The 26,998-nt window shown below is 44.7% G+C and overlaps 1 protein-coding gene across 8 annotated transcripts in view; it reads right to left on the bottom strand.

The window, feature by feature from the left end:
• Nucleotides 1–26,998, bottom strand: part of RBM6 (RNA binding motif protein 6) — a 127,198-nt gene that overhangs the window by 97,737 nt on the left and 2,463 nt on the right. For 5 of the 8 annotated variants that reach the window (XM_030939070.1, XM_010369412.2, XM_030939147.1 and 2 more), the window contains 2 exons: nt 7,109–7,218; nt 702–1,980 (listed from right to left, as the gene is read on the bottom strand). In XM_030939070.1, coding sequence (XP_030794930.1) covers nt 702–1,980; nt 7,109–7,152 — 1,323 coding nt within the window. In that variant the 5' untranslated portion in view covers nt 7,153–7,218. Of the gene's footprint in view, nt 1–701; nt 2,257–7,108; nt 7,219–17,955; nt 17,999–24,104; nt 24,242–26,998 lie in introns of those variants that run through there. The other 3 variants (XM_030939015.1, XM_030939120.1, XM_010369420.1) reach the window with 3 other exon arrangements.

Raw genomic sequence — 26,998 nt, forward strand, 5'->3', positions numbered from 1 at the left:
AAATAAATAAATTGGTCGGGCACGGTGGCTCATGCCTGTAATTCCAGCACTTTGGGAGGTCGAGGTGGGCAGATCACGAGGTCAGGGGTTCGAGACCAGCCTGGCCAACATGGTGAAAGCCCATCTGCACCAAAAATACAAAAATTAACCAGGCGTGGTGGCACGTGCCTGTAGTCCCAGCTACTCAGGAGGTTGCGGCAGGAAAATTGCTTGAACCTGGGAGGTAGAGGTTGCAGTGAGCCGAGATTATGTCACTGCACTCCAGCCTGGGTGACAGAGCAAGACTCCGTCTCAAAAATATATAAATAAATACATACATAAATAAATTTCACCCTTCACAAAAGTCTTATTTAAAAAAAAAAAAAAAAAAAGCAGGCCGGGTGCAGTGGTTCACGCCTATAATCCCAGGACTTTGGGAGGCCGAGGTAGGCGGATCGAGACCATCCTGGCTAACACAGTGAAACCCTGTCTCTACCAAAAATACAAAAAAAAAAATTAGCCAGGCCTGTGGCAGTCACCTGTAGTCCCAGCTACTTGGGAGGCTGAGGCAGGAGAATGGTATGAACCCGGGAGACGGAGCTTGCAGTGAGCTGAGATCACGCCACTGCACTCCAGCCTGGGCGAAAGAGTGAGACTCCGTTTTTTGTTTTTTGTTTTTTGTTTTTTTTTTTAAAAAAAAGCGTTCCACCCAATCAACATACCTGAAGGTCCCGTTGGGCATCTCGGGCAGTTTTGCCCTCTGGAAAAGACTTGCTCTGGCCATAGCCAAACATCTGGCTTCCTGGCAGCCTATGATCCACATCACGGTACTCCATGCTTCTGTAATCAGTGTCTTGCCGCCCAAGAAAGTCCAGACCGCCTTCTTCTTTAAACAGACCAGCATCTGAACTCTGCTGTTCACCTCCAGAAAGCTGTGACTTATCTTGGTCTTGAATTGGACTCTGGCTGTTCCGAAAGTCTGCTGAAGACTCATGTTCAAAGGCTACACCTTGTGTTTCTCCTTCTCTTGTTTCTGAATGCTCAAATTCTCCCTTCTGAATGCCGAAAGCAGGCCTTTCTATCGTATGGTCACGTGTGGATTCTTCTCTCCTGTTCACATTCATACCAGAATGTTCTCTATCTTGTGTAGAGGGCTGAATGTAATCCAAAATATTTGGATCCACAGGGGGCATCTCCCTATCTTTAAATTCCATACAAGTTCCCATCTCTCTGCCCCTAAAATCCTGATCAGTCCTAGACCGGTGTCTACCTCTGAAATCTGAATGTGGCGTATCCCTGTCTCTAAAGTCTAGATCAGTAGTACCTGAACCTCGGCCTCTAAAGTCTACTTGTGTTCCGTCTTTGTCTCTGAAGTCCAAATCAGATACATCTCTATTCCTAAAATCAGAACGGGACTGTTCCCTGGCCCTAAAATCCAAATCTGATAAATCCCTTCCCCTAAAATCTGCATGGGATCCATCTCGGCCTCTAAAATCTAAATCATAAGTGCCCCGGCCCCTGAAGTCAGATGGAGGAGCATCCCTACCTCTGAAGTCAACAGCGTGAGCATCCCTGTCTCTGTAGTTCATATGAGGTGCCTCCCTACCTCTATAATCCATAGAAGTACCATCTCCACCCCTATAGTCCATAGGTGGTCCTTCTCTATCCCGAAAATCCCCAGAATGTATGTCCCTACCCCTGAAGTCCAACTGTGATGAATCTCTGCTCTGGAAATCAGAAGACGAAAAATCTCCCCCCCTGAAATCATGTCCAGGTCCCTCCCCTCCTCGATAGTCACCATGCGGTCCGTCTCTAGCTCCATAGCTGAAAGAATGCTCCTCTACATTTGCAAAAGGAGGCCCCGAATGCCCCTGGAAATCAAAGGGAAGTGAATCTCTGCCAGGAAAGTTGCCAGAGTGTCTCTCTTGAGCATGACTCTTAAGGGGAGGAGGAGGATAATCCCTGTTCCACCCGGGAGCAAACCTTTCTTCTTGGCTCCCACTGTAGAAACAAAGACAGTGTTATTCATATTGTCCAGAGAGTTTGAAATCTACACACCAGCATATTCTTCTCTAATCACAGCACATTCTTCTGTAAACATTTTTTTTTTTTTTGGCAGAGTTCTGTAACAAGGTCCTAGATCTGCAGAAAACAGCAAAGTTTTGCTATTTTAAGACGAAGTGGCGGAGTAAACTTTTATGCTCCCATTTCAGAACACGAGGAAAGTCAACACAAGGTTTTCAACATGACTGCTGCAGAAAAAGCTTTCACCCAGTCCTGCAACAGGGAAAATCCGCAATACTAAATAAGCTAACAATGGTGACATGCTACAAAAATTTCCATTTCCTACAGCCAGGGAACTTAAGAATTCCAAGGTCAACATGACGATTCCTATGTATCAGAAAAATCAATGCACTGTAAATTTCTTACAGTAAGTTTCAGGAGGTATCTTTCTCACTGCTGCATCCAGTGGTAACATTCCAAAATATTTTATTACAGATACAGCATGGACACCACCCAATCAAAATGGATGCAGGCCCAAAAGGAACACTGGTTGTAAATCACCAGTAGGAACAAGCATACCAGTGTTCACCAGCTGAGCATCAGCCCTGGCTGCAGCTAAATCCCAGTTCTGCAGTGGCTCCACCAAGAAACACTCTAACCTGGGTCCTATTGTAACTACCCAAGTGTATCATAGAAGGTAGTATGAATCATGCCACAAAGCATATGCAAGTCATTTAAGCCACGCAACAGCATCCAGGGGCTTAATGCTGAGAGGGACCTAGAGAGAGCATTAGGCCTTAAAGCATGATCCCCATGACCCAAATGAAGAAGCTGATATTCCATATTTCAATGTCTCATGCTACTTTTTCATGGCAATAAAATGCATTTTAAAAATAGACATAAGTATTAAATTTACATTCTCAATTTACAGAACTCAAGAAATAAACAAGATGTGACCTAATCTTTCATCCTACCCAATTTCTTTCCTTTGCCTAAATTCCAGGACATTTTACATGTTTTGGCTTCAGTCCAAGATTCCCTAAACTAGTTTAAGTAGGCAATTAGGCACCTGGGATCCTAGGTAGGGAGACATGAAAAAGGAAAACATGAAAAGACCTGAAGGGTCATCTGTTATTCAGCAGTAAAACAAAAGCATTAAGGTATTAATACCAGCTCAATTCTTGCCTCCCAGAACATACAGGGTCTATCATAAGGCCCTTCTGAGCTCAGACTGCACTACCATAGTAAAATTCAAAGGACAACTGAGTCTGGGTCACTCAGCTCAAGAGAAATAATTGCAAGGCCAAACCCTTTCTTTTTCTTTTCTTTTCTTCTTTTTGATACGGAGTCTTGCTCTGTTGCCCAGGCTGGAGTGCAATGGCGCGATCTCAGTTCACTGCAACTTCCGCCTCCTGGGTTTAAGCAATTCTCGTGCCTCAGCCTCCCGAGTAGCTGGGATTACAGGCACATGCCACCGTGCCCAGCTAATTTTTATATTTTTAGTAGAGATGGGGTTTTACCATGTTGCCCAGGCTGGTCTTGAACTCCTGACCTCAGGTGAGCCACCCATCTCAGTCTCCCCAAGGGTTATGGTTACAGGCATGAGCCACCATGCCCAGCCAACCCTTTCTTAAAGTAATAGGAATTTAATAACATTAACCTAAGTGCTAGAATGATGTACATTTAATGGATTTTCAGAACATGATGACTTCCACTGACTCCCATTAACAGTAGTTATGTCTATGTTGTTCATGATAAGAGGAGCAAGTTGGCCGGGCACGGTGGCTCACGCCTATAATCCCAGCACTTTGGGAGGCCGAGGCAGGCGGATCACAAGGTCAGGAAATCGAGACCATCCTGGCTAACACAGTGAAACCCCATCTCTACTAAAAATATTAAAAAATTGGCCAGGCATGGTGGCGGGTGCCTGTAGTTCCAGCTACTCAGGAGGTTGAGGCAGGAGAATGGCGTGAACCCGGGAGGCAGAGCTTGCAGTGAGCCAAGATCGCGTCACTGTACTCCAGCCCGCGTGACGAGCGAGATTCCGTCTCAAAAAAAAAAAAAAAGAGGAGCAAGTTTAGATGTTCTTCTTAAGCAATACAATTTAACACTAAAATTAAGATGTTACCACTAAATACAGTGTCTCCCATGTTTAAAATCAATTCAACTCTCTTGCAGGAAGATTTAAGCTTCATCAGACACTCACGGGATGAGGACTAAGGTATGAAATTCACATGTTTTCTGACAAGAACACATCCAACATGGCCTAAGGATTACCTCTCACCCTTCTAAATTAAGATCAAATAGATTTAGAGTAACTTACTGTAGCAGGGTTCTTACATCTGTATTTTATACAGACTAATCAAGAAATCGTTCTACTAATATAAAATATCAGTAGTTATGAAAACTATTTTTAACCAAATAAAAACAAATTTTAAAAGAAAAGTTCAAAGGAAATGTTAACAAAATCATTTTCCTATATCTTTTTTGGTTCAAATTAGTTCCCAAAAACTATGTTTCCCTCCTGGTCAAAGATCTTAAAAAACAGCATATAATGACTTACATTTAAACTAAAATTAAGGTGGGAAGATATAATTTTAAATAAGTTTAAACAAGTCAAAGACAAATGTTCTAAATTTGAAAAAAGTTAGACAACAGAGCTAAATTTACCTAACATTTCTGAATGCTTACCTAAATCATGTTAATTCTATAAGAAATATCCTTACTCACAAAATAGTTACCCATAAATGTAAGTAATAAGAGGATAGATTACAACCTAAATATCTTTAAATGTTAATGTACAACCCCATTGATCTAGACGAGAGGTCAGGAAACTTTTTCCATGAAGAGCCAGTTCGTAAATATATTGGATTTTGTGGGTTATACAATCTCTGTTACAACTATTCAATTCTGCCATTATAGCTTGAAAGCAGCCATACACAATCTGCTAACAAATAACAGTGGCTGTTTTCCAATAAAACTTTATTTGCAAAAACAGGTTATCAGCTGTAGTTTGCTGACAACTGATCTAATCCTTTGTATTTTTAAAAGAAAAAAAATACCCAACATCACACAGTTGTTTTAATTTAAAGACCACTGAAGAGAAAATAAGGATCTCTGTCATTCAGCATTTATGAAATACTAGTTTTACTAAACATTATATGGATTTTCTAAACTCAGTTCCCTACCTAAATTTTTCATTGGAACTCCAAGCTTCAAAATAATGAATGAGAACATCTGTTGAATGTAAGTAACAAAATCTTGCAGACTGCCAATCCAAATGAAAATTTACTAGTGGCGGGTACAGTGGCTCACACTTATAATCCCAGCACTTTGGGAGGTTGAGGTAGGTGGATCACTTGGGGTCAGGAGTTTGAGGTCAGCCTGGCCAACATGGTGAAATGCCACCTCTACTAAAAAAAAACACAAAAATTAGCCAGGCGTAGTGGCATACATCTGTAGTCCCAGCTACTTGGGAGACTAAGGCAGGAGAATCACTCGAACCCGGGAGTCAGAGGCTGCAGTGAGCTGAGATTGTACCCCTGCACTCCAGCATGGGTGACAGAGTGAGACTCCATTTCGAAAAAAGGAAAAAAAAGAAAATGTACTAGTAACAGAATTTTCAACTGGAGCATCAATACTTATGAATGCACACATCTAAAGGTCAGATTTCTTTGCTATGTACCAAGCAAAATCAAAGAGTCACATTCGTATAGCATTTCATTAATTGTAAACACAATACAAAAAATGTTTAAATACTAGTTAAAATATAGTGTGTATTACACTAGCTATAAAAAAATTAACTCCCAGCCGGGCGCGGTGGCTCAAGCCTGTAATCCCAGCACTTTGGGAGGCTGAGACGGGCGGATCACGAGGTCAGGAGATCGAGACCATCCTGGCTAACACGGTGAAACCCCGTCTCTACTAAAAATACAAAAAACTAGCCGGGCGAGGTGGCGGGCGCCTGTAGTCCCAGCTACTTGGGAGGCTGAGGCAGGAGAATGGCGTAAACCCGGGAGGCGGAGCTTGCAGTGAGCTGAGATCCGGCCACTGCACTCCAGCCCGGGCGACAGAGCAAGACTCCATCTCAAATAAATAAATAAATAAATAATAAAAAATAAAAAAATTAACTCCCTATAAATTTAAAATACAATCCATTTACAACTAAATGCTACCACCTTCTCCACTCTTCTTGGTACCCAGTAACCCCTAAAATTGAGGGGTGGCTTAGCAAACCACATCAACATGCCACAGACAAGGCACAGCTCTGAATTCTAGACATAAATTAGTGAACTCAATGTAACTTTTATAAACATTTATGTACATTTCACTAGCTTTCCTTACTAGCCAAATATGTATTCCTTTGCTAAGAGACAAAAAGAAACAAAATATTTGGGCATTTTTAATATTAAAATAATGAAATTAGCTGGGCATAGTGGCACGCGCCTGTAATCCCAGCTACTCAGGAGGCTGAGGCAGAAGAATCGCTTGAACACAGGAGGCGGAGGTTGCAGTAAGTCAAGATCTCACCACTGCACTCCAGCCTGGGAGAGAGAGTGAGACTCTGTCTCGAAACTAAATAAATAAATAAAATTTTAAAATGTTATATGACAAAACATTTGGCATGCTGGGTATTCAGTCTCACAATCATTTTCGAAATTATTTTCCAAATTGGGTTTCTATTTTTTTTTTTTTTTTTTTTTTTGAGACGGAGTCTTGCTCTGTCACCCAGGCTGGAGTGCAGTGGCGTGATCTCGGCTCACTGCAAGCTCCACCTCCCAGGTTCACGCCATTCTCCTGCTTCAGCCTCCCAAGTAGCTGGGACTACAGGCGCCGGCAACCACGCCCGGCTAATTTTTTTTTTTTTTTTTTTTTTTAGTAGAGACAAGGTTTCGCTGTGTTAGCCAGGATGGTCTCAATCTCCTGACCTTGTGATCCGCCCGCCTCAGCCTCCCAAAGTGCTGGGATTACAGGCGTGAGCCACCGCGCCCCGTCAAGTTTCTGTTTTTAAAAAATCAGAAACTATTTCTCCACAGAGAAATTATCTGCATTTATAGTAGGCCAAAATGTTACATATTTATAATTAAAACACTGGCAATTTCAATATTAAAATTTCAGAACTTACCGAAAAGGTCCAGTTCTGTTAGCAGGTCGAGAATCCCCCCACATCTCTTTTTATCAAGACGGCCCCAACGAGTAGATGGTTTTTCTACCAAATTATGGTTATAGCAGTACCTGTACAAAATGAACCACAAAAATTAGTACTTTAGAATGTGAACTAAAAGCTAAACTAGTTTCCCACTGCTTGGTTTATCAGGGACCACATCAACAGCAATAACTTTGAAGGTCTTTTTTTTTCTTTTTTTTTGAGACGGAGTCTCGCTCTGTTGCCCAGGCTGGAGTGCAGTGGCCTGATCTAGGCTCACTGCAAGTTCCGCCCTCCAGGTTTACGCCATTCTCCTGCCTCAGCCTCCCGAGTAGCTGGGACTATAGGCGCCCGCCACCTCGCCCGGCTAGTTTTTTGAATTTTTAGTAGAGACGGGGTTTCACCGTGTTAGCCAGGATGGTCTTGACCTCCTGACCTCGTGATCCACCCGTCTCAGCCTCCCAAAGTGCTGGGATTACAAGCTTGAGCCACCGCGCCCAGTCTCTGTCGCCCAGGCTGGAGTGCAACAGCGCAATGTCAGCCCACTGCAACCTCCAGGTTCAAGCAATTCTCCTGCCTCAGCCTCCCGAGTAGCTGGGGACTACAGGCACACGCTGGCCCACCCAGCTAATTTTTTTGTATTTTAATAGAGACAGGTTTTCACCGTGTTACCGAGGCTGGTCTCAAACTCCTGAGCTCAAGTAATCCACCCGCCTCGACCTCCCCAAGTGCTAGGATTACAGGCATGAGCCACCGCACCCAGCTGGAAGTCACTTTTAAACATTTACATAATAAATGTATAATAATAAAAAGACTTTTTTTTTTTTTGAGACGGAGTCTCTCTCTGTTGCCCAGGCTGGAGTCCAGTGGCATGATCTCGGCCCACCGCAACCACTGCTTCCCGGGTTCAATCCTTCCCTGAGGATTCTTCTGCCTCAGCCTCCCAAGTAGCTGGGACTACAGGCACGCACCACCATGCCCGGCTAATTTTTGTATTTTTAGTAGAGACGGAGTTTCACCATATTGGCCAGGCTGATCTCGAACTCCTAACCTCCTGATCCACCCACCTCAGCCTCCCAAAGTGCTGGAATTACAGGCGTGAGCCACTGTGCCCGGCCAGAAAAATACATTTTTAATTAAAATGTGTACTCTGGGGTCGAGCACGGTGGCTCATTCCTGTACCTTAACACTATGGGAGGCCAAGGCAGGCAGACCACTTGAGCCAAGGAGTTTGAGACCAACCTGGACAACATGGCAAAACCCCATCTCTACAAAAAATACAAAAATTACCAGAACTTTGGGAGGCTGAGGCAAGTGGATCACTTGAGGTCAGGAGTTTGAGACCAGCCTAAGCAACATGATGAACTCTCATCTCTACTAAAAATACAAAAATTGGCCGGGCGCGGTGGCTCACACCTGTAATCCCAGCACTTTGGGAGATGGAGGCGGGTGGATCACGAGGTCAGGAGATCGAGATCATCCTGGCTAACACAGTGAAACCCTGCTCTACTAAAAATACAAAAAATTAGCCGGGCGCAGTGGCGGACGCCTATAGTCCCAGCTACTCAGGAGGCTGAGGCAGGAGAATGGCATGAACCCAGGAGGAGGGGCTTGCAGTAAGCCGAGATCGTGCCACTGCACTCCAGCCTGGGGGACAGGGCGAGACTGTTTCAATTAAAAAATAATAATAATACTAATACAAAAATTAGCCAGGTGTGGTGGCAGGCACCTGTAATCCCAGCTACGCAGGAGGCCGAGGCAGGAGAAATGCTTGAACCCCGGAAGCAGAGGCTACAGTCAGCCAAGATCATGTCACTGCACTCCAGCCTGGGCGACAGAGTAAGACTTCATCTTAAAAAAAAAAAAAAAAAAAAGACACAAAAATTAGCCAGGCATAGTGACTATGTGTAGTCCCAGCTTCTTGGAAGGCTGAAGTGGGAGGATCGCTTGAACCTGAGAGGTTGAGGCTGCAGTGAGCCAAGATCACACCACTGCATTCCAGCTCAGGAAAGAGTGAGACTGTCTCAAAAAAAAAAAAGTACTCTGGGCACCATAAACTTTTCAATAAGCTATGAATGCTTCACATTTACTAAATGAAATAACATTTACTGATTTTTCTAGCGCTCATTAGCCCTTCCTTTTTGGAAACAGCATTGTAGTATCAACCCCACTGTCTCAGACCTGATCGGACACCATCCAGCAAAACCAATCGGAATAATCTATCACCCTCACCCGGTCATTGCTTTGAAGACAGACATATACCTCAAGTCAAGATGAGAAGTTATTTCCAGGACCTTTGTTACAGCTACTGAAAAAGAGGCAAATCTTCGTGACCTTGGATTTGGCAATGACTTATTAAATATGACCCCTAAAGCACAAGGAACTTTAAAAGAAAAAGTAGATAAAGGGACTTCATCAAAATTAAAGACTTCTGTGTATCAAAGGACACTATCAAGACAGTAAAAAGACAGCCCATAGGTCATCAAAATGGCAGACTAGGAAGTTTCAAGGTCTCATTCCTCCATAGAAACATCAGAAAAAGAAGCAGTAACTGTCTGAACCAACTGTGACAGAGTTTTAGAAAAGAGTCAAAGGTTTACAAGCAAATATCCAATCAAGAAAAAGCCATCTTCAAAACAGAAGCAAAGTTCTGTAGTGTTTTTACTCACCCTTGCCCTATCCCCTTTCCAGCATGGCAGTGGTTTTTGTCTTAAAGCAGTAGAAGCCCAATTCCCAGCTCCTCCCTCAAAGAGCAAAGCAGACCTTATTTGCAAATTAGTGTACATATCTGTTCTACCCTGTCTCGGGGGTATTTGAAGGACAGACATAAGGTGCATGCTTCTATTTCAACCTAACACAAAACTCAGGCAGAGAAAGCAGCAGGTATTGCTAATGAAAGCTGCAAAGCAGACTACAGACTAACAGGCACTTGGGGCAAGAGATTACAGATAGATGCCCACAGAAGTTGAGGTGAAATTCTTTGGCAAATTAGGACATTCCAAAGCAACACATATATGGGGAAATTCAGAAAGCCATATGAATGCCAAGGCAAAATGTATGATCATACAAGACTTAGGCAGGGCGCAGTGGCTCATGCCTATAATCCCTGCACTTTGGGAGGCTGAGGCGGGTGGATCACTTGAGGTCAGGAGTTCGAGACCAGCCTGGTCAACATGGTGACATCCCATCTCTACTAAAAATACAAAAAATTAGCTGGGCATAGTGGCAAGCACCTGTAGTCCCAGCTACTTGGAAGGCTGAGGCAGGAGAATGACTTGAACACTGGAGGCGGAGGTTGCAGTGAGCCGAGGTCATGCCACTGCACTCCAGCCTGGGCAACAGAGCAAAACTCCGTCTAAAAAAAAAAAAAAACCCTAAATATAAATTGCCAACCAAGAATTCTGTATATGGCTAAACTGTCCTTCAAAAAAATAAGGAAAAACATTGGCCAGGCATGGAGGCTCACACCTGTAATCCCAGCAATTTGGGAGGCAAGGCAGGTGGATCACGAGGTCAGGTGATCGAGGTCATGCTGGCTAACACAGTGAAACCCCACTTCTACTAAAAATACAAAAAAAAAAAAAATAGCTGGGTGTGATAAGGGGCGCCTGTAGTCCTAGCTACTCGGGAGGCTGAGGCAGGAGAATAGGAGAATGGCTTGAACCCAGGAGAATGGAGTGAACCCGGGAGGCGGAGCTTGCAGTGAGCCAAGAGCACACCACTGCACTCCAGCCTGGGTGACAGAGCAAGACTCTGTCTCAAACAAAAAAAAAAAAAAAAAAAAAGGAAAAAAAATCAAGACATTCTCAGATAAACAAAAGCTGAGGGAGGTTCATTACCACTATACAGACCTTGTAAGAAATGCTAAAAGGTAATTCTTCAGTCCGGGCGCTTGACTCGCACCTGTAATTCCAGCACTTCGCGAGGCCAAGGTGGATGGATCACAAGGTCAGGAGTTCAAGACCAGCCTGGCCAAGATGGTGAAATCCGCCTCTACTAAAAATACAAAAATTAGCTGGGCGCGGTGGCAGGCGCCTGTAATCCCAGCTACTCAGGAGGCTGAGGCAGGAGAATCGCTTCAACTTGGGGGGCAGAAGTTGCAGTGAGCTGAGATCATGCCACAACACTCGGCACTCCAGCTGGGCAACAGAGTGAGACTCCGTTTTTTTTTTTGTTTGTTTTTTTTTTTTTAAAAAGGAATTCTTCAAAATCAATTTTTTAAATTTTTTTTTTTTTTTTTTTTGAGACGGAGTCTGGCTCTATCGCCCAGGCTAGAGTGCAGTGGCCGGATCTCAGCTCACCGCAAGTGCCGCCTCCAGGTTTACGCCATTCTCCTGCCTCAGCCTCCCGAGTAGCTGGGACTACAGGCGCCCGCCACCTTGCCCAGCTAGTTTTTTGTATTTTTTAGTAGAGATGGGGTTTCACCATGTTAGCCAGGATGGTCTTGATCTCCTGACCTCGTGATCCACCCGTCTTAGCCTCCCAAAGTGCTGGGATTACAGGCTTGAGCCACCGCGCCCAGCCTTTTTAATTTTTTTTGAGATGGAATCTCACTCTGTCGCCCAGACTGGAGTGCAGTGGCGCTATCTCAGCTCACTGCAAGCTCTACCTCCCCGGTTCACGCCATTCTCCTGCCTCAGGCTTCCGAGTAGCTGGGACTACAGGCGCCTGCCACCACACCCAGCTAATTTTTGTATTTTTAGTAGAGATGGGGTTTCACTGTGTTAACCAGGATGGTCTCGATCTCCTGACCTCGTGATCCGCCCACCTCAGCCTCCCAAAGTGCTGGGATTACAGGCGTGAGCCACCGTGCCTGGCCCAGAATGAATTTTAAAAAGCTAGACATGAAGCCATGTGAAGAAATAAAGATCTCAGCCAGGTACGGTGGCTCACACCTGTAATCCCAGCACTTAAGGAGGCTGAGGCAGGTGGATCACCTGAGGTCAGGAGTTCAAGACCAGCCTGGCCAACATGGCAAAACCCCGTCTCTACTAAAAATACAAAAATCAGCCAGGTGTGGTGGCGTACAACTACAGTCCCAGCTACTCAGGAGCCTGAGGCAAGAGAATCTTTTGAATCCAGCAGGCAGAGGTTGCAGTCAGCTGAGATCGCACGTGCCATTCATTGCACTCCAACCTGGGCAAAAGAGCAAGACTCCATCTCAAAAAAAAAAAAATAAAGAAAGAAAGAAAAGAAAAATCTCTGGTAAAGGCAAATACAGGGGCAACTGTAAAAACTAGCATTATTGCAATTTTGCTTTGTAACTCCTGCTTTTCATTTTCAATGTGATCTAAAAGACAGACGCATAAAAAATTATTAATCTAGGTTACTGAGATACAATTTACAAAGATGTAATCCATGACTTAACAGAAAAGGGAAGAGAAAGGAGCTGGATAGGAGCAGAGATTTGTATACTATGGAACTTAAGTTAGTATAAATTCAAATTAGATTATAACTGAGATGTTAAGTGTAATTCCCATGGTAACTGCAAATATATCTTTAGAATACACACATACGAAAATGAGGTTGCCTCCTTATGCACTAAAAAGAAAAAAACAAAATGAGAAGAGGCTAGGCACGGTGGCTCATGCTTGTCATCCTAGCATGACAAGCACTGGGGGGCCGAGGCGGGAGGATTGCTTGGGCTCAGGAGTCTGAAACCACCATGGGCCATATACTGAGACCCTATCTCTACTTAAAAAAAAAAAGAAAGAAAGAAAGAAAATGAGAAGAGAGTCAAAACATTTTCACTACAGGCCAGTGGCTAACATCTGTAATCCCAGCACTTCAGGAAGCCAGCTGTTTGAGGCCAGGAGTTTGAGACCAGTCTAGGCAATATAGTAAGACCCCATCTCTATGAAAAATTAAAAAAAAAAAAAAAGGGCAGGTGGTGTATGCCTGCAGTTCCAGTTACTTGGGAAGAATGAAGCGGGAGGATTACTTGAGCCCAGGAGTCCAAGGCTCCAGTGAGCTATGATCTCCCCACTGTACTCCAACCTGGGTAACACAGCAAGACCCTGTCTCTTAAAAAGAAAAAAAAAGATAATAAAAATTTTAAAAGGGTGGGCCAGGCGTGATGGCTCACGCCTGTAATCCCAGCACTTTGGGAAGCCAAGGTGGGCAGATCACCTGAGATCGGGAGTTCAAGAGCAGCCTGACCAACACAGAGAAACCCCATCTCTACTAAAAATACAAAATGAGCCAGGCTTCATGGTGCATGCCTGTAATCCCAGCTACTTGGGAGGCAGAGGCAGGAGAATGCCTGAACCCCAGAGGCGGAGTTTACAGTGAGCTGAAATCGCACCACTGCACTCCAGACTGGGTAACAAGAGAGAAACTCTGTCTCAAGGGAAAAAAAAAAAGAGGGGACGGGGGTTGGGGGCGGAAAGTGGCTAATGCCTGTAATCCCAACATTTTGGAAGGGTAAGGCAGGTAGATTTTTTGAGCCCAGTTCGAGACTAGCCTAGGCAACATGGCAAAACCCTATCTCTACAAAAAAATACAAAAATTAGCCAGGCAGCCGGGCGCGATGGCTCACGCCTGTAATCCCAGCACTTTGGGAGGCCGAGACGGGCAGATCACAAGGTCAGGAGATTGAGACCACGATGACACCCCGTCTCTACTAAAAATACAAAAAAAAATTAGCCGGGCGCGGTGGCGGACGCCTGTAGTTCCAGCTACTCAGGAGGCTGAGGCAGAAGAATGGCGTGAACCCGGGAGGCGGAGCTTGCAGTGAGCCGAGATCGCGCCACTGCACTCCAGCCTGGGCGACAGAGCGAGACTCCGTCTCAAAAAAAAAAAAATTAGCCAGGCATGGTGGTGGCACACCTGCAGTACCAGCTACTCAGGAGACTGGGACAGGAGGATCACTTGAGCTAAGTTGCAGTGAGATGAGACTGTGCCACTGCACTATTTTGCTCACCAAAGCCTAGGCAACAGTCTCGTGCTCTCAAAACAAAACAAAACAAAAAAAAAAAATTTTTCACTACAAAAAAAATCAGCTAAACATAAAAGTAGTAGCAAAATGGCAAAAGTCCCTACTTATCAGTAATTACTTTAAATGTAAATAGTTTAAACTCTCTACTCACAAAATATTAGTAGATATATATACATATATATATATATATAATTTTTTTTTTTGAGACAGAGTTTTGCTCTTGTCACCCAGGCTGGAGTGCAATGGCACGATATCAGCTCACTGCAACCACCGCCTTTCGAGTTCAAGCGATTCTCCTGCCTCAGTCTCCCAAGAAGCTGAGATTACAGGCGCCTGCCACTACACCCAGCTAATTTTTGTATTTTTAGTACAGACGAGGTTTCACCATGTTGTCCAGGCTGGACTCGAACTCTGAACCTCAGGTGATCCATCCGCCTCAGCCTCCCAAAGGGCTATGATTACAGGCGTGAGCCACTGTGCCCAGCCTAGGATATATTTTTTAAAAACAGGACTGGGCTAGGTGTGGTGGCTCACGCCTGTAATCCCAGCTACTCAGGAGGCTAAGGCAGGAGAATTGCTTGAACCTGGGAGGCAAAGGTTGCAGTGAGCCAAGATCATGCCACTGCACTCCAGCCTGGGCAACGAGAGCAAAACTTCGTTTCTATGTATATACACACACACACACACACGTATATATAAAATAAAGCATAAATGCACATCAATAGAGACCCTGTATCTACAAAAAATATGAAAATTAACTGGGTGTGGTAGCAGGTGTCTGTAGTCCCAAATACTGCAGTGGTTGAGGTAGGAGGATCCTGAGGCTTGATCCCAGGAGGCAGAGGCTGCTTAAGCCAAGATCACACCACTGCACTCCAGCCTGGGCAACAGAGCGAGACTCAGTCTCAAAACCAAAAGAAAAAAAAAAAACACTATGCAACTCTAAGAATAAATAAAGTAGTTATGTTAATCGATACAGGATAAGCTATTAATGTATTAAGTTTTAAAAACATGTGCAAGGCGAGGCGCAGTGGCTCACACCTGTAATCTCAGCACTTTGGGAGGCCAAGGCGGGTGGATCACAAGATCAGGAGATCGAGACCATCCTGGCTAACACGGTGAAACCCCATCTCTACTAAAAATACAAAACAATTAGCCGGGCGTGGCGGAGTGTGCCTGTAGTCCCAGCTGCTAGGGAGGCTAAGGCAGGAGAATGGTGTAAACCTGGGAGGCGGAGCTTGCAGTGCGCCAAGATCACGCCACCGCACTCCAGCCTGGGTGACAGAGCAAGACTCCATCTCAAAAAAAAAAAAAAAAGGTGTGCAAAATATTTGCAACCCGGTAATATCTGAGCAAAACAGAAAAGAATATATACAACAAAGTTAGAGGACTGACACTTCCCAATTCCAAAACTCACCACAAAGCTACAGTAATCAAGACAGCAAGGCACTGACATAGTATAGACATACAGACCAAGAAAAAAGAATTAAGAGTCTATACATAGGCCAGACACAGTGGCTCACACCTGTAATTCCAATACTTTGGGAGGTTGAGGCACAAGGATGGCTTGAGCCCAGAAGTTTGAGAACATCCTGGGCAAAATACTGAGACCTTGTCTCTACAAACTTTTTTTTTTTTCTGAGACCTTATCTCACTCTGTCACCCAAGCTGGAGTGCAGTGGCACATTCTCAGCTCACTGTAACCACTGCCTCCCTGGCTCAAGTCATCCTCCCACCTCAGCCTCCTCAGTAGCTGGGACTACAAACATGCACGACCATGCTCGGCTAATTTTTTTGTGTATTTCTGGTAGATACAGGGTTTCGTCATGTTGCCCACGCTGGTCTCAAACTCCTGATTCAAGCGATTACCCCGCCTCCACCTCGCAAAGTACTGGGATTACAGGTCTGAGCCACCCCGCCCAGCCTATAAAATTTGTTTTTTAATTAGCCAGGTCCAGCTGGGCGTGGTGGCTCACGCTTGTAAGCCCAGCACTTTGGGAGGCTGATGCGGGCAGATTATCTGAGGTCAGGAATTCAAGACCAGGTAGGCCAACATGGTGAAACCTCGTCTCTACTAAAAATACAAAAATTAGCCAGGCATGGTGGCACATGCCTGTAATTCCAGCTACTCAGGAGGCTGTGGCAGGAGGATCACTCGAACCCAGAAGGCAGAGGTTGCAGTGAGCTGAGAATGTGTCACTGTACTGCAGCCTGGGCGACAGAGTGAGACTGTCTCAAATAAATAAATAAATAAATAAAAGGCTGGGTACAGTGGCTCACATCTGGTATCCCAGCACTTTGGGAGGCTGAGGCAGGCAGATCACAAGGTCAAGAGATCGAGACCAGCCTGGCCAACGTGGTGAAATCCCATCTCTACTCAGAATACAAAAATTAGCTGGGCGTGGTAACACACACCTATAGTCCCAGCTACTTAGGAGGCTGAGGGAGGAGAATCGCTTGAACCTGGGAGGGGGAGTTTGCAGTGAGCCAAGATCGCTCCACTCTAGGACGGAGCAAGCCTCCATCTCAAAAAAAAAAAAAAAAATTAGCAAGGTGTGATGGTACACCCCTATGGTCCCAGTTACTTGGGAGGCTAAAGTGGGAGGATCACTTGAGCATGGCAGTTTCAGCCTGAAGTAAGCCATGATTGTACCACTGCACTCCAGCCTGGGCAACAGAGCAAGACCCTGTCTCAAAAAAAAAAAAAAAAAAGAAAAGAAAAGAAAAAAAGGTAAGCTGGGCACATCGGCTCATGTCCATAATCACAGCACTTTTTGAGGCCAAGGTCAGAGGATCACTTGAGACCAGGAGTTCAAGACCAACCTGGGCAACACAGTAAAACCCCCATCTGTATAATTTTTTGGTTTAAATGAGAGAAACTTTGTGCAAATTACATATTTGATAAGTGACTTGTATCTAAAATATATAAAAAACGATTTCAACTCAGTAACAAAAAGAAAAATAGGCCAGGCGCAGTGGCTCACGCCTGTAATCCCAACACTTTGGGAGGCGAGGCAGGTGGATCACCTGAGGTCGGGAGTTTGAGACCAGCCTGATCAACATGGAGAAACCCCATCTCTACCAAAAATACAAAATTAGCTGGCGTGGTGGTTCATGCCTGTAATCCCAGCTACTCAGGAGGCTGAAGCAGGAGAATCACTTGAACCCATGAGGCAGAGGTTGTGGTGAGTTGAGATGGCACCATTGTACTCTAGCCTGGGCAACAAGACTCTGTCTCCAAAAAAAAAAAAAAAGTAACCTAATTTAAAATATAGTAGGCCGGGCGCGGTGGCTCAAGCCTGTAATCCCAGCACTTTGGGAGGCCGAGACTGGCGGATCACGAGGTCAGGAGATCGAGACCATCCTGGCTAACACGGTGAAACCCCGTCTCTACTAAAAATACAAAAAACTAGCCGGGCGACGTGGCGGGCGCCTGTAGTCCCAGCTACTTGGGAGGCTGAGGCAGGAGAATGCCGTGAACCCGGGAGGCGGAGCTTGCAGTGAGCTGAGATCCGACCACTGCACTCCAGCCTGGGCGGCAGAGCGAGACTCCGTCTCAAAAAAAAATAAAATAAAATAAAATAAAATATAGTAAAGGGGCTGGGCACGGTGCTCACATCTGTAATGCCAGCACTTTAGGAGGCTGAAGTGGACAGATCACTTGAGGTCAGGAGTCTGAGACCAGCCTGGCCAACATGCTGAAACCCCATCTCTACTAAAAATATAAAAATTGGGGCCAGGCGCACTGGCTCATGCCTGTAATCCCAGCACTTTGGGAGGCCAAGGCGGGTGGATCACAAGGTCAAGAGATCGAGACCATCCTGACCAACACAGTGAAAACCCATCTCTACTAAAAATACAAAAATTAGTTGGGCATGGTGGCACGCACCTGTAGTCCCAGATACTTGGGAGGCTGAGGCAGTAGAATCACTTGAACCCGGGAGGCAGAGGTTGTACTGAGCCAAGATCGTGCCACTGCATTCTAGCCTGGGTGAAAGAGCAAGACTCCGTCTCAGACAAAAAAATAAAAATAAAAATAAATAATAATAATAATAATAAAGCAGGGCATGGTGGATCACGCCTATAATCCCAGCACTTTGGGAGGCCGAGACAGGCAGACCACAAGATCAGGAGATCAAGACCAGCCTGACCAAAATGGTGAAACCCTGTCTCTACTAAAAGTACAAAAATTAGCCAGGCGTGGTGGCGGGCACCTGTAGTCCCAGCTACTAGGGAGGCTGAGGCAGGAGAATCACTTGAACCCAGGAGGTGGAGGTTGCAGTGAGCCGAATTTGCGCCACTGCATTCCAGCCTGGGCAACAGGGTGAGACTCCGTCTCAAGAAAACAAAATAATAATAATAATAATAACTTGAGGCTGAGGCAGGAGAATCACTTGAACTTGGGAGGCAGAGGATGCAGTGAGCCAAGATTGCGCCACTGCACTCCAGCCTGGGCAACAGAGTAAGACTTCATCTCAAAATAAATAAAAATAAATAAATAAATAAAATAAAATATAGTAAAGGCCAGGCACAGTGGCCCTTGTCTGTAATCCCAGCACTTTGGAAAGCTGAAAAAGGTGGACTGCTTGAGCTCAGGAGTTCGAGACCAGCCTGGGCAATATGGCAAAACCTTGTCTACACATACACACACACACACACACACACACACACACACACACACACACACACAAATTAGCCAGGCGAGGTGGAACATACCTGTAGTCCCAGCTACTGAGGAGGCTGACGTTGGAGGATTGCTTGCACCTGGGAGGCGGAGGTTGCAGTGAGCCAAGATCACACCACTGCACTCCAACCTGGGCAACAGAGCAAGAACCCATCTCAAAAAACAAAAACAAAAAAAAGAAATAGTAACTGCTGATTCATCCCTCACACCATCCCTGACAACCATTTTGTTTCTATGATTATGACTACTCAAAGTGTCTCATATAAGTGAAATTATATGGTATTTGTCTTTTACATGACTGGCTTATTTCACTTAGCATAATATCCTCAAGGTTGATCCATGTTGTAGCATATGTCAGAATTACCTTCTTTTTTTTTTTTTTTTTTTTTGAGACGGAGTCTCGCTCTGTCGCCCAGGCTGGAACGCAGTGGCCGGATCTCAGCTCACTGCAAACTCCGCCTCCCGGGTTCACGCCATTCTCCTGCCTCAGCCTCCTGAGTAGCTGGGACTACAGGCGCCGCCACCTCGCCCGGCTAGTTTTTTGTATTTTTTAGTAGAGACGGGGTTTCACAGTGTTAGCCAGGATGGTCTCAATCTCCTGACCTCGTGATCCGCCCATCTCGGCCTCCCAAAGTGCTGGGATTACAGGCTTGAGCCACCGCGCCCGGCCTACCTTCCTTTTTAACACTGAATAATTTTCAGTTACATGTACATACCACATTTTCCTTTTCTATTCATCCATCAATGAATAGTTGGGTTGCTTCCACATTTTAGCTAATGTGAATAATGCTGTTGTGAACATGGATAGAAATATCTCGTCGAGACTCTGTTTTTCTTTTTCTTTGTTTTCAATTATTTTGGATATATATCCAGAAGTAAAATTGCTAGATCATATGGTAATTCTATTTTTAATGCTTTGCCTTTCATTCTTTTTCCCTAAGTAAATGTTGTGGGCTACACAGGACATTCAGCTAAGAGCATCAAGGAGACACCAAGAAGCAAGGGTTACTCTGACCACCTACCCACTCCCTGGATCCAACTACAAGTTTTTAAACAGTAGCAACTTTAATATGCACTCAAGAGCTGGAATTAGTGGCTGCAAGAAGCACCCTTGCCCCCCAAGAGATCACAATTTGAAAATTTTAAGTGTAGTCTGGGCGCAGTAGCTCATGCCTGTAATCTCAGCACTTGAGGAGACGGAGGCAGGCAGATAACACTTGAGACCAGGAATTCAAGACCAGCATGGCCAACATGGCGAAACCCCATTTCTACTAAAAATACATAAATTAGCTGAGCGTGGTGGTATGCGCCTGTAATCCCAGCTACCCAGGAGATTGAGAATAAAATAAAATAAAAAAATTAAAAGGCTGGGCGCAGTGGCTCAGGCCTATACGCCCAGCAGTTTGAGAGATGGGCGGATCACAAGGTCAGGAGATCAAAACCATCCTGGCGAACACGGTGAACCCTTGTCTCTACTAAAAATACAAAAAATTGGCCGATCGCCTTGGCTCATACCTGCATACCCAGCACTTTGGGAGACCAAAGTGGGCAGATCACAAGGTCATGAGATTGAAACCATCCTGGCCAACATGGTAAAACCCCGTCTCTACTAAAAACACAAAAATTTGCTGGGCGTGGTGGCAGGTGCCTGTAGTCCCAGCTACTTGGCAGGCTGAGGCAGAATTGCTTGAACCCGGTAGGTGGAGGTTGCAATGAGCTGAGATCGCGCCACTGCACTCCAGCCTCGGCGACACAATGAGACTGCATCTCAAAAAAACAAGCAGAAAAAATAAAAATAAAAATTGTTGTCCTGAAGGATTTTCCTCTCTGGGAGAATGTACTTCAGTTAAGCTTCAAATGAAGTGTTTTCTTTGATAAAGTAAGAGGGGGTAAATAGGGGGGAGGTAAGTAAAAAGAAGAATCAACAAGACCTATTCTTTTTATTTCATAATTTTTTTATAATTCAGCAGAGCATTAACAAAAGAAGATTGAAGAATTTAAAAGGAAAAAATAAAAATAATAAATTATTTTATAATTATGGTAAAATATTTGGGTATGATCGGGTGCAGTGGCTCACACTTGTAGTCCCAGCACTTTGGGAGGCCGAGGCCAGCGAATCACGAGGTCAGGAATTTGAGATCAGCCTGGCCAACATAGTGAAACTCCATCTCTACTAAAAATACAAAAAATTAGCTAGGCATGGTGGCAGGTGCCTGTAACCCAGCTACTTGAAAGCCTGAGGCAGGAAAATTGCTTGAATCCAGGAGGTGGATGTTGCAGTGAGCCGAAATCATGCCATAGCACTCCAGCCTGGGTGACAGTGTGAGACTCCATCTCAAAAAAAAAAAAAAAAAAAATTGGGTATGTAAATAGTCTCACCCTGTTGCCCAGGCTGGAGTGCAATAGTGCAATCTCAGCTCACTGCAACCTCTAGCTCCTGGGTTCAAGCAATTCTTTTTTTTTTTTTTTTCTTTTTTCTTTTTTAAGACAGAGTCTCGCTCTGTCGCCAGTCTGGAATATAGTGGCGCAATCTTGGCTCACTACAACCTCCACCTCTCGGGTTCAAGTGATCCTCCTGCCTCAGCCTCCCAAGTAGCTGAGACTACAGATGCACGCCACAACACCCGGCTAATTTTTTGTATTTTTAGTAGAGACTGGGTTTCATCACGTTGGCCAGGATGGTCTCGATCTCTTGATCTCGTGATCTGCCTGCCTCGGCCTCCCAAAGTGCTGGGATTATAGGCGTGAGCCACCGTACCCGGTCTCAAGCAATTCTTGTGCCTCAGCCTCCTGAGCAGCTGGAATTACAGGCACACACTACACCCGCCTAATTTTTGTATTTTAGTAAAGTCGGGGTTTCATCATGTTGCCTAGGCTGGTCTCGAACTCCTGAGCACAGGCAATCTGCCTGCCTCAGCCTCCCAAAGTGCTAAGATTATAGGCGTGAGCCACCGTGCCCAGCCTATTTTAACCATTTTTAGGTGTCCCATTTAGCTACAGCCATCACAACAGTGCAGTAAGGACATAAAGATAGACATAAAGACCAATCAACTGAATGGAGTGACCAGAAATAAATCCTCACATATATGGTCAATTTTCTTTTTTTTTTTTTTTGAAACAGATTCTCACTTCTCACTCTGTCGCCCAGGCTAGAGGGCAGTGGCGCAATCTCAGCTCACTGCAGCCTCCGTCTCCCAGTTTAAGCGATTCTCCTGCCTCAGCCTCCTGAGTAGCTGGGAATAGAGCCACGCACTACCACGCCCAGCGAATTTTGGTATTTTTAGTACAGACGGGATTTTGCCGTGTTGGCAAGGCTGGTCTTGAACTCCAGGCAATTAATTTTCAACAAAGGTGTCAAGAACATCCAATGGGGAAAGTACAATCTTGTTCCCAAATGGAAAATGGCACTCCGAAAACTGAATATCCACATGCATAACAATAAAGTGGGACTTACAGAACAAAATATACAAAAAATTAACTCAAAATGGATCAAAGACCCAAACACAAGAGCTAAAACTATAAAATCTTAGGGGGAAAGTTTCATGACTTTTGATTGGTAATAATTTGCAGATGAGGCACAGATTTTTTAAAAAGATGATAAATTGGACTTCATCAAAATTAAAACCTCTGTGCATCAAAGGACACTATCAACAGAGTATAAAGATAACCACAGAGAGAAAATATTTGTAAGTCAAATATCTGATAAGGAATTAATATCTAGAGTGTATAAAGGACTTCTAAAACTCAACAACAAAAACAAAAACCTAATTTTATTTTATTTTTAGAGACTGGGTCACTCTCTCACCCAGGGTGGAGTCCAGTGGTGCAATCACAGCTCACTGTACCCTCAAACACCTGGGCTCAAGAGATCCACCTACCTCAGCCTCCCAAGCAGCTGGGACTACAGGTGTGCACCTCCACAACCAGCTCAAAAATCCCATTTTAAAATGATCAACAAAAAACCTGAATAGATACTTCTCCAAAAGAGGGTATGCAAAATAGCCAATGAGAACATGAAAAGATGCTCAACATCACTTATCATCAGGGAAATGCAAATCAAAACCACAATAAGATACCACTTCACATCCACTAGGATAGCTACTGTTGGGGGGGAAAAAAACAGAAAATAGGCCAGGTGAGGTGGCTCACACCTGTAATCCTAGCACCTTGGGAGGCCAAGGTGGACAGATCACTTGAGGTCAGGAGTTCAAGACCAGCCTGGACAATATGGTGAAACCCTGTCTCTACTAAAATACAAAAATTAGCCAGGCATGGCAGCACACGCCTGTAATCCCAGCTACCCGGGAGGCTGAGGCACAAGAATCTCTTCAACCTGGGAGACAGAGGTTGCGATGAGCCGAGATCATGCCACTTCACTCCAGCATGGGCAACAGATTGTGAGATTCTGTCTCAAAAATAAAGAAAATGCCGGGCCCGGTGGCTCATGCCTATAATCCCAATGCTTTGGGAGGCCGAGGCTGGCAGATCACCTGAGGTCAGGAGTTCAAGACCAGCCTGGCCAACATGGAGAAACGCCATCTCAACTAAAACGCAAAAATTAACTGGGCGTGGCAGCGGGTACCTGTAATCCCAGCTACTCAGGAGGCAGAGGCAGGAGAATCACTTGAACCAGGGAGGCGGAGGTTGCAGTGAGTCAAGATTGTGTCACTGCACTCCAACCTGTGCAACAGAGTGAGATTTTCTGTCTCCAAAAAAAAAAAAAAAAACGAAGAAAGAAAATAACCAGTGTTGGCCAGGATGTGGAGGATGCAGAGAAACTGAACTGAAACCTGTATTATACAGTAGGCTAGGACTGTCATAACAAAATACCATGGACTGGGAGGCTTAAGCCACAGAAATTATTCTCACAGCTCTGGAGGCTGGAAGTCCAAGATCAAGTTGTCAGCCTCCCCAGCAGCTGGGACTACAGGCGCACGCTGCCACACCCAGTTAATATTTTGTATTTTCAGTAGAGGTGGGGTTTCACCGAGTTAGCCAGGATGGTCTCGATCTCCTGACCTTGTGACCCACTTGCCTTGGCCTCCCAAAGTGCTGCAATTACAGATGTGAGCCACCGCGCCCGGCTCCTTGTGATACCTTCTAACTTTTTAATTTCTCTTTAAAGGTCCTATTTCCAAATACAGTCACACTGGGACTTAGGGCTTCAACACATGAATTTTCAGGGGGACACAATTCAGTCTTTAACAAAACCTTTGTGCACTGCTGATAGAATGTAAAATGGTGCAGCCAGTGTGGGAAAACAGTAAGGCAGTTCCTCAAAAAATGACACATAAAGCCTGGGCAACCCAGCAAAATCCCACAGCTACAAAAATAAAATAAAATAATTAGCTAACCGTCGTGGCGTGCACGTGTAGTCTCAGCTACTCAAGAGGGTGAGGTGAGAGAATAGCTTGAACCGAGAAGGTCAGGGCTGCAGACAGCTGTGACTGAACCACTGCACTCCAGCCTGGACAACAAAGTAAGACACTGTCTAAAAAAAAAAAAAATTACACATAGAATTACCATTTGACCTGTCAACTGTCGATTCATTTCTGAGTATATATACTCCCAAAAGAAATGAAAGTCAAGACTTTATATTTGTGGCTGGGCTCGGTGGCTCACACCTGTAATCCCACCACTTTGGGAGGCCAAGGCAGGTGGATCACCTGAGGTCAGAAGTTCAAGACCAGCCTGGCCAACATGCGAAACTCCTTCTCTACTAAAAATACAAAAATTAGCTAGGCAGGGTGGCACACATCTGTAATCCCAGCTACTCAGGAGGCTGAGGCAGGAGAATCACTTGAACCTGGGAGGCAGAAGTTGCAGTGAGTCAAGATCGCGCCACTGCACTCCAGCCCAGACGACATGAGCAACACTTAGTCTCAAAAAAAAAAAAAAAAAAAGGTGGCCAGGCGCGGTGACTCAAGCCTGTAATCCCAGCACTTTGGGAGGCCGAGACGGGTGGATCACGAGGTCAGGAGATCGAGACCATCCTGGCTAACACGGTGAAACCCCGTCTCTACTAAAAAATACAAAAAACTAGCCGGGCGAGGTGGTGGGCGCCTGTAGTCCCAGCTACTCCGGAGGCTAAGGCAGGAGAATGGTGTAAACCCGGGAGGCAGAGCTTGCAGTGAGCTGAGATCCGGCCACTGCACTCCAGCCTGGGTGACAGAGCAAGACTCCATCTCAAAAAAAAAAAAAAAAAAAAACGGTATTTGTACACCAATATTCATAGCACCATTATATTCACAATAGCAAAAAGGTGGAAACAACACAAATGTCCATCAACAGATGAATGGATAAACAAAATATGGTATATACATATAATGGAATATTACTCAGCCTTAAAAAGGAATAAAATTCTGATACATACTACAAAATTAATGAATCCTGAAGATATTATGCTAAGTAAAATAAGCCATACACAAAAGAACGAATATTATATGATTCCACTTACATAAGACACCTAGAGTAGTCAAATTCATAGAGACAGAAAGCAGAATGGTGATTGTCAGGGGGCAGTGGAGGAGAGAATAGGGAGTTATTGTTCAATGGGTACAGAAACTCAGTTTGTGAAGATGAAAAAAGTTCTGAAGCTGCATTTTTATGATGGTTGCACAAGAAGAATGTACTTACTACTACTAAATGGTACACTTAAACATGGTTAAAAAGGTACAAACAAGCAAAAACCAAGAAAACACAAATGAGATACCACTTCACACCCATTAGGATGGCTATTATCAAAACAAACAAATAAAAAACCACATATACACACACAAATTTACCAAAAGAGGAAAAACAGAAAATAAGTGTTGAGGAGGATGTGGGAAAACTGGAAACCTTGCGTATTACTGGTAGAATGTAAAATGATGCAGTCATTGAGGAAAACAGTATGGTGGTTCCTCAAAAAGCTAAGCATGTAATAACCAAGTATCAACTGGGTGCAGTGGCTCACGCCTGTAATCCCAGTACCCTGAGAAGCCAAGAAGGGAAAATGGCTTGAGGCCAGGAGTTCGAGACCAGCATGGGCAACATAGGGAGACCCTGCTTCTACAAAAAAATAAAAATAAAAAAAATTATGGGCCAGATGTGGTGGCTCATGCCTGTAATCCCAGCACTTTGGGAGGCCAAGGCAGGAGGATCACTTGAATTCAGGAGTTCGAGACCAGCCTAGACAACAAGGTAAGACTTCATCACAAAAAATAAAAATTAAACAAACAAAAAAATTAGCTGGTTGTGGCAGCCCATGCCTGCAGTCCCAGCTACTCAGGAAGCTGAGGCGGGATGGCTGCTTGAGCCCAAGAGTTCGAGGCTGCAGTGAGCCATGATTGTGCCACTGAACTCCAGCCTGGGCAACAGAGCAAGACCCTGTCTCAAAAAATTATATATAATAAAATAATTATTAATAATAATAATTACCAGCCCGGCACGGTGGCTCAAGCCTGTAATCCCAGCACTTTGGGAGGCCGAGACGGGCGGATCACGAGGTCAGGAGATCGAGACCATCCTGGCTAACATGGTGAAACCCCGTCTCTACTAAAAATACAAAAAACTAGCCGGGAGAGGTGGCGGGCGCCTGTGGTCCCAGCTACTCGGGAGGCTGAGGCAGGAGAATGGCGTGAACCCGGGAGGCGGAGCTTGCAGTGAGCCGAGATTGCGCCACTGCACTCCAGTCTGGGCGACAGAGCGAGACTCCGCCTCAAAAAATAATAATAATAATAATAATAATAATAATTACCATATAGCAATTTCCCTTCTGGGTATATACCCAAAAGAATTCAAAGCAGGGACCCAAAGAGATATTTGTACACCAATGATCACAGCAGCATTATTTACAATAGTCAAAAGGTAGAAGCAACCCAAATGTCTACTACAAATGAATTAATAAACAAAATGTGGTATACACACACAACGGATTAAGCCATAAAAAGGAATGAAATTCTGATATACGCTCCAACATGGATCACCCTTGAAACCATTACACCAAGTGAAATAAACCAGACACAAAAAAGGACAATACTGTATGATTCCATTTAGTATTTGCAGTAGCTAGAACAAGCACACTGAGAGAGACAAAAAGTAGATTAGAGATTAGAAAGAGGAGGAAATGGGAAGTTAACTTGTTTAATGGTTACAGTTTCTTTTTTTCTTTTTTTCGAGATGGGAGTCTGGCTCTGTAGCCCAGGCTGGAGTGCAATGGCATGATCTCAGCTCACTGCAACCTCTGCCTCTCTAGTAGGTGGGGTTA

Source organism: Rhinopithecus roxellana, chromosome 1 (assembly GCF_007565055.1).
Source record: "Rhinopithecus roxellana isolate Shanxi Qingling chromosome 1, ASM756505v1, whole genome shotgun sequence".
Classification (NCBI taxonomy): Eukaryota; Metazoa; Chordata; class Mammalia; order Primates; family Cercopithecidae; genus Rhinopithecus; species Rhinopithecus roxellana.